Source organism: Bombus huntii, chromosome 4 (genome assembly GCF_024542735.1).
Source record: "Bombus huntii isolate Logan2020A chromosome 4, iyBomHunt1.1, whole genome shotgun sequence".
NCBI lineage: Eukaryota > Metazoa > Arthropoda > Insecta > Hymenoptera > Apidae > Bombus > Bombus huntii.
In genome coordinates, this window is record NC_066241.1 from 5192279 (window position 1) to 5204848 (window position 12570).

Below are 12570 nucleotides of genomic sequence, written 5' to 3' on the forward strand. Positions count from 1 at the left end.
CCGTTCTGTGGTGCTCTTCACGAATTCGCCCTTCCATAGACCACAAGTTAGCTCGCGAGCAGTCGCTGCGAAGAATAACAGGTTCACTGCGAGTAGGAAGCCAATGGGACCGAAAAAGTACGCCAAGATTTCCATGTCACCTGCGGAATAAATTTTTAGTGTTCAGTATCTAAGGAAATTTTCTGAAATATTAAGAAAATACATATACCACGTGCATTGTTAAATAAGCACGAAGAAACCACATCTCCGATCGAATATTAATTCAGATATCGCCGAATATTTTTTCCTCTGCGGTATTTTTCAGAGTAATGTCCCTTCAAACAATTCAAAATAATGTCCCACTCTATTTGCAAGGATATTTAAAAACTGGAAGAATATTTTAAATTGTATATAATTAAATTATCGTACTACGATTTATCGCTCGATTACTCTTCAAATAGGACAAAATATACCTCAGCGAAAATGTGGAAAATAGAAAAAAATATTATTCTTCGGAAATGACGATGTCCCACTCTATTTACAAGGATATTTAAAAACTGGAAGAATATTTTAAATTGTATATAATTAAATTATCGTACTACGATTTATCGCTCAATTATTCTTCAAATAGGAAAAAATATTATTATACCTCAGCGAAAATGTGGAAAATAGATAAAAATATTATTCTTCGGAAATGACGATAGTCATACGAAAAGAACAATAGATGTTTCCATCTACCATTAACCGCGTCATTGTTAATGCAAGCAGCTGGAGTGTCGAAGAAGAAGTCGGACCTGGAAACGTTCTAAATATCTGGATGTTCGCTTCGAGTCCGCCTGCGTGTTCAATAATAAACGTTCGGATCGCTTGAATGGCGAATCGGTTTATCTTTACGACGTCCGATTGGAACGTGGTCTGTGTACGCGTTTCGATTCATCGAACGTGGAGGATCGTAAGAAACGAGCGCTTTAGCTACTCGTTAACCGGAAGTCGTGGAATACTGACCGCCAGCTAGCATTAGCGATTAAACTTATTACGCGAAATGTCGCATCGGGTGAATGATTATGTGGCTGCCTTGTCGTGATTTGCTCGTTACATTTCGAACGGCTTATCAACGGACGTGAAACGCGTTTCAAACTGATAGACTTAAGATCTGGCGGATATCGTAGCGATATCTCGCATCCAACGTATCGTTCAGCGAACTTGAAACCTGTCGCAAATGGCGACAAGATTTTTTTCAGCACTTATAGTTGTTCATAAATCACTCTTATTTCTTTTCTTGTATCTTTAAATAACGAGCGATGTGTTCTCGTTCTATGTTTCTTTTGATTAGTTGGTCGAGAAGTATTTATTAACTCGAATCTACCACGGTATTTCAACTACAACGCGAATACTGTTCGAAATCGATCAACATTGAAAAATTGTATATGTTTGCGCGAAAGATATCCACCAGATGTTATTAGCGTGTAAAATTAACTAGAAACATGTAGCTAATTCGAGGCAGGAGTCCAAGGACGGATTTCTTCGAAAATAAAAAGAAATAGGAGAAGAGGAAGTTGGTAGGCGAGAACACAGAAAGAGGAAATTTCATCGAAGATCCTTCGTACGCGAATAGTAAAGGAATTAGAGGACGAGTTCCTGAACAACGTGGCAGCATAGGAATAACAACACGACCAATACCATTCGATAATCGATGACAGACAAATAAATCCGGCGACGACTGACGATGCCCGCGATTTCACGAATTCCGACCTCCTTCTGATTCTCGCCTCTCTATTCGCGGAATCGCTGGTCACGAATCGACCAATTTCCACCGTCTTTGTTACGTAAGTTCTATTTTTGTGCCGATCTGACAGCTTTATCTGCGTTTCTAAATGAGACGAATTGAAAGGAGACAAACGCGCCGTACGCAGATTTCGTCGCCTTCATTTTTTCCACGTCTACGTTGAACAATTTTTCGATCAAATTTCTCGTATTATAGAATTTCCCGATACATAGGTATATACAGTGGTATGGTGAAAAATTTCGAATCGCTAGAAAAATTCACAGAATCCATGGAAATCCTCGGAATGTATAAAATTCTACAGAATCCGTAGAAATGAGAAAGATCGCTTTGGAATTTTGCTATCCTAGAATATCCTGTTGCCAACGATTGTATCAGAATAAAGAATATTATTATTAATAGTTACAGCGCTAATTTAATAACAAAGAAATGATCGAAGAAGTGTTTCCAGATTTTTGTGTCGGTAATATAAATCTTCGGCAGACAAGATATTTAGAACAAAGAATGGAGAATTAGTGGGAAATACGTATCGAATGTTCGCCAATGTTTTCAATGTTGTGCTTGTGGTTAATTTAACGGTCCGAATGATAGGAAGAAAAATCGTTTCTGGGGGAGTACGTGCAAGGACAGGGGGATGAAAATAAGATGCGGCAAAAATATCAGTGGGTGCTGCAAATAGATCGATAATTCATAGAGGCCGGTACAAATCGCAGAGTCGGGCCTTGCTGACAGCAACAGTTTGTTTTCCTATCGTCTTAAAGCGTTGGAAAAGATGCTCAAAAGAAATGAGCGCGTCGTCATACTTAATTCCGCGCGCCTACACGAGAACGACGTAACCTTCCTTCATTTATTTTCACGACATCCTGACACTACGATTATCTTCAACGATGATACGTTGTTGTCAAAAGATTCAATTTTGACGCATACATATGTACATTGTATGTATATAGTGTTTCGTAAAATTATTCGAACATTTATTGTAGAATACATACAACATAGATAATGAAAAATTTTTGGAAAATTTAGAACAAGTTTGGAAATGCACATGAAAGTAACAAGACGATTACTGTGAACATACGTTTCACGAAAATATTATATTTCATATAGATCGTCGTCTTAAACATATGTATTAGGTTGTCCGAAAAGTTTCTTGCGTTGTATAAGGAAATAATAGACGCACAATGTCTTTTGTTTTATATTAGTTCATTGAATTATGCACGAACATAATAATAGAAATAGAACGAAATGGATCGTGTCTAATTCAATAAAATAATATAAAACAGGAATTGTTGTTCATCTATTATCACCTTATGAAACGAAAGAAACTTATCGGACAACCTAATATAATTAGAAGATGAAGATGGTTTCACTAAATAGATACGCGCATCACAGATTATTGATACACATTGATACAAATTGATTCGTTCGCTCAAATATTTTTTTATCTCTGGGTAGAGTACGTTTGTAATTAATTTTTTACTATTCTCTATATACATTTTTGGATATACTACAAATTTTTCCCACTTAACCATGGTAATTGTGTTCCATTACAATGCTAATGAAATTTCAAAATATTTTGTATAGCACATACGATACATCTACAGAAAGATTTTACAGTAAATGTTCAAATACATTCGCGAGCCGGTCTACATATATGCATGGTAACGTCGGAATCAATTTGTTAAAAGGACCCGGCGGACCATGTGTATTTTAATTACTTCGTCCGATATTTTCAATATTCCACGTTTGGATGTCGTTAATTGGATCCATTTGTTTCCCTTTTCAAGATCCGATTACGAGCAGTCCGGGTTTTCGGATATTTCTCGTGGTTACGCTTCCGCCATGGCTCGTATGTCATTATTCTCTGCAATTTCTATTGCTTCGTTACGCTGTTCGCTCGTTATTCGAACCGATCTCGAAAATCGACTTTATCGTACGAAAACCAACGAGATTCCAACTGGATTACCGTTCTGCACCCAGTTGTCATTCCTTCGTTCAAACTGTTTTCCAGAACAATTTGATTATTCTTGATTTTCACTTGTGTTTCTTTCCAATAACAAACACGTTCGTCCGCGTTATATTTTCTCTTTTAGTAATCTCATTTCTGTTTGTCTAACAATATCTTTTAATTCGAGTTTCTTTGTTTCTCCTTAATAAACTTTAAAGTGAAACTATAGCGTGGTATGTCAGGAGGAACTTAGCCGTATCTGCTTTCATTGTAGCATTTTCATTTTATCGACAAAAATTTAATCCACCCAAGCCCATCCTATATACTACGCTCTCAACAAGAAGATTCGCGATTATTCGTTTCTCTACCGAGTTTCCTTGTAAAAGGAAATATCAAAAATTGCAGGTACTTGCCTCGCTTCTTAACTATCCGAAATCGTCTCTAAAAGCCGCGCAATTTCAGCCCTAACAATTGCCGAAAGGTCACGAAAGCGGGCTCTGTTCCTCAATTTTCTCGCAAGCAACGATTTAATCGGCCGAGCTTAAGCTATTCTAATTTTTTGTGAAACACAACAGAGGGAAAGCAGCCGGAAGGGAAGCCGGTGGATCGGTAATAAAAGTAAAGTAAGGTATTGGCGCGCGAACACGCGAGACACGATCCTCCGCGTGCCGAAATTACGGTAAATCACGTGAGCCGGTACTTATCGAAACGGCTCGGCGTTCACAGGGAGACGGGAGAGAGGGTGCGTGTCTGGATCCGTTGGTAAGATCGCGAAATCCCGGGAATTCGCGGGAACACCTATGAATATGAATACGTTCGTTCGAATGTAATGCGTCTGGTCTCGGGGCTGGTTTTCGTGAATACCATGCTCTACGTTCCTCCTACCAGCCAATCTGGTAAGTATACGCGCACAGGGAAGCGCGGATAACTAGTTTCCGAGTAAATTGATACGTCGGTACACGTACACGTTGCGTTCGGCTTTTCTCTCTCTCACTTTTTCCTCTCCGTTCATCTTGCGCAATATTTTCATGCGCGTGTACCCTCGCGGCGAGGGTCGAGGAACAGGGGCCTTTTTCCTTGATAGTTGTAATCTAGCCGGACAATTACCGGGTCGATAAGTAATTGCAGCCCTTATCGAAATCGTGCAAGTTGCCATAACCACTAGGGTGGAAGGTTTCGTCCTTCTTTCTTTCCCTTTTTCTTTTTTTCTTGGTCCGTTTCACGTTGGTTGGATAAAAGTGCGGAAAACGTTGCGATGCGTCACGTTACACGGATGAAACAGAAAAACTTGCGGTTCCGACGAAACACTGGCGTAGCTCGATTTTCCCGATCATCAACCGCGTTTTCGGTACGGTACGGCGACCGATTCGAGCGCTAAACGCTCTTTCATTCCGAGATCGTTGCGCTTTTATCGAGCTCGTGCGGACGAACGCGAACAAAAATGTCCCCGTGTTTCATCCCCTTTCCGCCGCCGTCCGTTGCGGTCGGTCGATGGACAGTGCGTCGCTGATCGAATAAAGAATACAGCTTTTTTCTTCTTTTTTTTTTTTGTTAGTTCGTATGCGGATCGCGGTTGCTCTTTTTTCTCCTCTTTTTTTATACCAGAAAAAAATGGCTCTATTAACGTATCGGTAGTTAGTAATTGGGCGGTTTGTCATGCCGACGGTAATAAAATTTTAGCCGCGGTCGCGAAATCCATTCCGCTTGGCGAACACCGGTCGAATTTTATGGTAAATAAAGAACCATACAAGCCTCGGACCCGTTATCGGGCCAATTCCCTCTGCGCTAAGCGGTCTCTCCGCTCTTTCCCTCTCTCTCTCTCTTTCTCTCTGTCTCTCTGTCTCTCCCTCCGTGCATCCCCATAACCACGAGCGCAATCTGCCAGAAGCACGCTCCCAGCGAGGGCCCCATAGCCACTTATCGGCGAGAGGGTCGCGCTCGTCCGCAAACAAACTCATAAATAAAATCCTTATGCCGCAACTTTCATGGATGGCGATGCATACGCCACGGAGCGAGCGAAAAAGATGGAGAGCCGGTTGATATCGAGGCTGCAGCTGACCCAGTTGCCAAACGTTAATCCAGTCGACATGGCGTGGAGTGAAAGACCATCCCGAGGATTTCGCGACTGTCAACGACACGCGAGTATAAATAAACCTGCTCTTGGATCGATCGCTATTTCACGCTGAATCGCGCCTTCCTCTGTTGCATAGGAATTTTAAGGACATTGGAAATTGGACGGAAGGCCCACACGGACGTGTTCGAACATTTGTGAACGCTTCTTATGAATGTATTATGTACGGTATACGAAATAATATGAAATTTCATTAATTGTTACGAGACTCGACTATCACGATTATATTTATTATCGACAACTGTGAAATAAATCTGAAAATATGCCATGTAGAAATTACGAGGATATATTTCACAAGGATCACGAGACGCAGGTACGAAATTAAATAGTCCAGAAGCCTGCACAGGTTGTTTAAAGAAAATGGTTATTGAAAAAGATAAACGATTTTTGAAGAAAAGATTCGCTAAGTCGTCCATGGGAAATCTTCTAATTCTAGTCAAATCAACGATGTAATATATTGAAAATTCAGCAAGGAAGAGATTTAGATCCTTTATTAGGAATTTTAAGGTACATAATTCAGTTTGTACGATACTATGAAAAATATACGCGGCTGGATCTTTCGTTCTTTATTCTCTATAAGAATATCGTGTTATGAATGGCAATGATATTAATTTAAGCGATGGTAAGTTACTTCTCGAGTTCGTAGAATCTTGTTACAACGTTAATTTCATCTTCCTCCGGCGCGGTTAATACACCCTTACAAATTTATTCGCCGCACCCAAGTTCTAGCCTGGAACGACACTTTTCATCCCCCGCGTGCGTAATTTCTCAGTAACTTTCGCATAGTGCGGCCGGAATATTGTACACGTACAATACGTTGTTGTTTTCCAATATTTTCGTGGTTTGTTTCCAACAGCCACATACTGTAGTAACCATCGTCGAAGTAATTCCGCGAGTCTTTATTCCTCCATGCAACCAACGACAAGTACCTATTGTTACTGGCATCGTTTAAAAATATCTTACTCGTCTTTCATGAATAACTCGATAATTGTCGGAACAAAGTACACGTTGACTCGAAAAAATTTCACCGAGAAGTCAGGCTGATCAACTTCAAGACGGATTACGAATCGCACATTCATTACGCAAGCGATTATTAAAACAATATCCGACCAGCGACTTCTTCTTCCAAGGTCCCTAGCAAGAAAATCACCGCGTATAATCGGCGTCTGTTCTTCAACCCGATTCCAACAATTTGTTCTTGCATGTAGTCTCGCTAACAATAAGATATCCAAGAGCTACATAATAGGGACGATACCAAAGATCCACCCTTCTACTTCCTCAATCTCTTTCAACCCTAGCAGCTTCTCCTGCCAATTCTTCTCTCTCCTCCCGACAACCCCATTATTCCTCCATGTAACCCAATCTCGTACAAGTTAACGAAGTCGTTGGTATGGTCGCATCGATCAGGCCCGATCCGGTTGCAAGTGGCGCGCCGCGAAATTTCGCGAGCAGACCGGACGGGAAGGTTCGTAGCGAAACTCAACGAGAGGCTGTCACGAAACTTTTGGAACGCCGAGTTTCGACCGGATAACCGAGGCAGCTTGCGTCTGGACCGGCACTCCGCGCGGATGCGCGCCGGAATATTAAACGAACGCGGTCGGATCGGACGCGTTACGCCGCTCCTTCGCGGCCTCTCTTCGTCGTCTCGCTTTTCCTTTTTGCCTTTTTCATCTCGGTTCACTGGCTCATCGGTTCAACTCAAAATTCAGCGTCCGTGCAGGCGGACCCTGGCCAAAATTCAACAACTTTTTCCAGGGTGTTCTCCTCGCTTCTTCTATCGAGGGAGATCCGGTCTCTTCGCGAAACTTTTTCTATCGCGATTACATGGCTTGGACGTTAAGGATGGAAAGGAATATCCGTTATCGTCTTTGCTCGCAACTCTAAATGGATTTTGTTTGCTGCAGAGGAGAAATCCGCGCGTTTTTGTTCAAACTTTGGTCGGTTCTGGGCCCAAGTCATTTTGAAGACGTGGCGGCATGGAGTGGACAGAGGCGTGTTGAGTAAATGGGATTTGTTGGCTCTAGAGAAACCAAGTTTATGTATCCGTGTCTTTTGGGAAGGAGGTGGCTGCATTCTGGAGTTTCTTGTCTCGTAGCATCGAATCGCGTTACTCATATGGATCGTAGTTTCGACGAAAAGTAGATTCTACTCGCAACAGAGCGTAGTTTTTGAATTTCGACATCGGTTTCGATTATTCGGACCGACGATTACTGAGTACGAACGTACATATTAATATGGCACTGTAATGAAACGGAGATGTATTTTATCCGAATATTTATAGCAAAAGACAGCATAGTTTAGCGAATAAGCTTTCCATATTAGTATTTCGTATATCGTTGGCTTGATTTTATTCAACTACATACGAAAGAAACCATAAACCGAGAAGTTAATCGAATTGCTCGTGTATAACGTAAAATTTGCAACTTCTAAAGTGTCCTTGAAAAAAATATCTTTTCAATTAAACGGCTAAAGCCAGAACCAGAGACACGTTTCTATTAACAACTTTGATAATCCAATTAAATTACCGGAAAGCAGGTAGCCAAGTTTATTTTTGCCAGCGGTCCGTAAACAGAAGGCAGCGGACGAGGTCGCAAAGCTGGTAGCAAATGGAGAACGAAGAGGGGAAAGAGGGAAGCCCGGTTGGAAAACAAAAGGAACAATCGCGGAGAGTAATGAACGAGTTACGAATCTTAGGGGGTACAGAGAGCAAACGGGCGTCTATATTTGCTGGGTTTTGGCGGGTCGCCAACAATAGCTGTTTCGGCTAGGTTATATCTCACTCCATGGCAACCCATAACAAACATAAGTGAATTATGTCGACGCGTGCCGCGTTCGATACTTTACAGAAGCGCGGCGGTCAAACCCGATTAGTTCGGCGTCGAAAACGCTTCGCGAGATCAATTGCATGCGCCGTGTGTCACCTTCTATCATCTCACGCTCTCACTCCACCCTCTCGTACAGTCTCTTTTGCTCTTTCTCTCTCTCTCTCTCTCTCTCTCTCTCTCTTTGTCCCTTCCTACCTCCTCCCTCTTCCTCTCCCTTTCGCTCTGTCGTTGATTTATCCTTTTAATAGGGGCTGGTTTTTCGGCTGATCGCGTGCGGGAACACGACAAACAGATTTTTCACGCTATGCAAATCGGGATTATGATAGATCAGCGGCGTAACGAGAAACAAATCGTTAATGAATATTCAGCGCGTGTCGAGTGTTCGGGGTACCAACAGTTTAATACGCTTAACGATTATCGTTATTGTTGTGTCCGCCCGGTAAAAAATTCTTATCGTGGAATCGTCGATTAAAAAAGAAGAAAAAAAAATCGTGAACAAGCTTCGAAGTTAACAAAGAAATATGTTTGATAAAAATGTGAATATGAAAAATGAGATTGGATATACCGTGACAACGTACATTTTAATACATAGCACAGACATTTTCGATTCTCTTCCAAACTTTGTTAATAAAATCATGTCACAGAGGAAAAATTGTTTCGCCCGTTAAATATTCGAAATATATTCGTGAAAAATGTTCGACGATAAATGTCCGGATACTTTCATAAATCACTATATCTCTACAGCGCTCAAAATTAGCCGGTAATGGCGACCCTATAATTAGCTCGAAAATTATCGAAGACGAAAATAGTCGCGAAGACGGCAAGCCGCTATCTTGATCAGAATTAACGTCAAAAATTCCAGTCGAACAAGATAACTCTCATCGAAATGGCTGGATAATGCTATCGCTCCTCTTAGAGGCGCCGACAAGGATTTATTGCGGGGCGTCATTGTAATCGTTGCTGTTTTTCCGGATCATCGGGGACGGGATTTACGGTCGACCGTTTCGGCGTAACAACAAGCTTTCCTCGCTTTATCAATTACGATGTATGCGCCAGGCGACGGGAATCGACCGCGCGTAAATCAACGCCGGAGGAATTTGAAAAACGCGCGAAACTCGCAAGCACAAATCGTTGTCAAATATAATTAGTCGAGGATACCGCACGAGCACCGTGACTCTTCGCCCCCGATTTGCATTCAAAGCTTCCAGAATCAACTTTTTTTCTTCCTCCAACAGAGAGTCAGAGATTTATCGTTGGCGTCATTTTAATCACCGACGGTTTTTCAGATAATCGAAAGTGATTGCGCGAGCTTGTATCAGCGTATCGGCGAGCAACGATCCCGCGAATCCGCTGCGAACAAATTTCCACGTCGACCCGTCCTGAAAAACCGATGGCTCCGCGAATTTTCCAAGCGCAAATAAAAACGAATTTGTGTAACCCTTTGCCTCCCGGTACTTGGAGCAGTTTCATTTATACGCGTTAGGATATTTTGCTTCTTTTTATACATTTTACTGGCTGCCTCGCTCGTTCAACTTTTCAGCGGCTTTCGACATCAACTCGATTAGAAATACGATTTTTATCGAAATTCTGTCCGAGTCTAGGAATTGATGAGTCAGGCGAGCAACTGTGAGAATGGAGTTTAAAAGATTTAAAAGTAACCGAAATGGTACATACAACCGTGAAGATAACACACGTTTTGAAGATCCAACACGTTCCGTCACTCGGCTACGAATATTTATGTATCTATGGGATATTTAAATGTGAACAAAATTTACGGCATATACGGTGGCTGCGAAAAGTATCTCTATACAACCCTTATTTTTCTATATTTTATCTCTGTAATATGAAATGTTTGTAGCCATATGAAACTGTTGGATTATTTAGTACGTAAATGCTATGACGAATATACTTTTCGTAGTCATTGCATCTAATATGCAAAAATATTCAAAATATCCAGAGTGAAACAAATCATCGCATATATTCCATTTCTTTACTCAGATACGTGTAATAAACATCCACGGTGTATTAATGACTAAACCCCGCAAATCTTAGCTTAAGAAGTAAATAAATTAGAAGACACTTTTCGCATTAGCAAGAAGAGCCATTAGCCTCCGGGATCGAAGGATTCATTGGCATTCCTAAAGCAATCATAGATTCTCAAGACCGAACTCTTCCTTCCTCAAGACAGATCGAGCTTGCGTCCCTCGAAAAAGACAATAAGGAAATTCCTTTCAACCCCGATACTCCCGATTCATTGCTCGGGGCCAATAAAGCGGGAGTGCGTGATAAATAAAGTAGGATCGCGGGGGGATCGGACCAGGGGCTTACAGCAAAACACTTGCCACGGCTCTTTAGCATTCGTTAATTTTCTTCTGCCAAGTCACCCTCGTAGTTGGTGTGTTCTAATCGCGTATCCCCTTTCGATCGATTCGTTCTTCGAATTCGCAGTTCCACTCGTTTCACGCTCCTACAAACTACGTGCAACCGAGACTTGTTAACTCGAATTTCTGTGATCCAAAAGAAAAAAAAAAATGTCTAAAGCTACAGAGATTTTAACTGCTTTTTAACTGCTTTGTCTTTATTCGAATTGGAATCTCTAAAATTGAGATAAAATTAATCCTTATATCAACGTTCCTTCGAGCGGTTTCCTTTGTTTTTCTTGAAAAAGTCGATAAAATCTTGACAACTGAAAGATTTCGGTTCTTAGAGATTGGATTTACCAAGTAACGATTTAAGTGTAACGACGATTTGCTTTAATTAGCCGATATCGATCTAAAGATTGCTCGCGTTTCTTGCTCAAACCGTGTAGATTACTGTCGATCGACCTCTTGATTCCAGTTAAAAAGCGTAACGAGGCGTGCTCTCGACACGCGATGAGCAACCGATCGGCTGAGCAAATCCGATAATTCGCACGAGCCTCGATATCCTTTTTTAATTCCATCATTCGCGAGGCTTTCTCGTATCGTCGAAGCGCATCCGATCGGTTTTCGGTTATTAACGCGTTCATCGCGAATGTGGGTCGTTATCAATCTTTCCGAATAGGATTTCCCATCGAGCTACCACCTCCTCTTCCGCTCTGTCGACGCGGCGAACACACAAAGGATTTTTTTCCTCGCTCATTATTCGCGCTGTTATTACCAGCTAAACGATCCACGTTGATTCGTTTAATCGTCCACGAGATCGATCGCGCTTATTAATCGCATTACACCCATTCGATTCGTTTTATTTCCAGCTACCAACTCGTTCTACGACGTTTGACGTTCTTTGTTCGTTAGCTTTGCCGCATCCTGTTTTCCTTCCAATTTTACGCGAACGTTGTCTCACGGAACAGGAATTTCTTTGGTCTTCTGTCCGTGACTGCGTCGTTGGATTTCCTGTGCTCACGTTTTGTTATCGTTGAACAATTTCTTAAGCTTAAACGTCTGTTGTAAGGTTCGTGAAAAGATAAAACACGTATTTCTGTAGTTATACACTAGGAAAGACTAGAAGAAGAGTTATTTTAAGAGACAGATGACTCGATTTTGTTAGATCCTTGAGTTTATTTAAAATTCACAGGGGATACAATTTTATCCATGACGTTCTTTGAAGACTAAATTCGTTCTGTAAAAAGATGGCAATAACAGAAATCTACATTCCAATTAATGAAATTGTACGACTAAACACGATCATAGATACTTAAAAAAATTGATGTCCATTGATCTACGATTATCAAATTCCATAAAGATTTCCAATAAATTACTATTCGTTCCCCTTTTTTTGAGTTAATCGTGCGCTAAAATAGTATTAATAAAAGTCTAAAAAAATTATGTGATCAAACACGACCAATCAACAATTTTACAATTATCTAACGATATTTTATCCTACGTACATGTGGTCCAAAAATGTCTCTTCCAAATGGGAATAC

The 12570-nt window shown here is 41.1% G+C and overlaps 1 protein-coding gene across 1 annotated transcript in view; it reads right to left on the reverse strand.

Moving 5' to 3' along the window:
- The window catches only part of LOC126865044 (probable G-protein coupled receptor Mth-like 1), a 153789-nt gene that overhangs the window by 13301 nt on the left and 127918 nt on the right, over positions 1 to 12570 (reverse strand). The window contains exon 6 of the mRNA XM_050617105.1: positions 2 to 140. Within this exon, the coding sequence (XP_050473062.1) occupies positions 2 to 140 (139 nt within the window). The remainder of the gene's footprint in view (position 1; positions 141 to 12570) is intronic.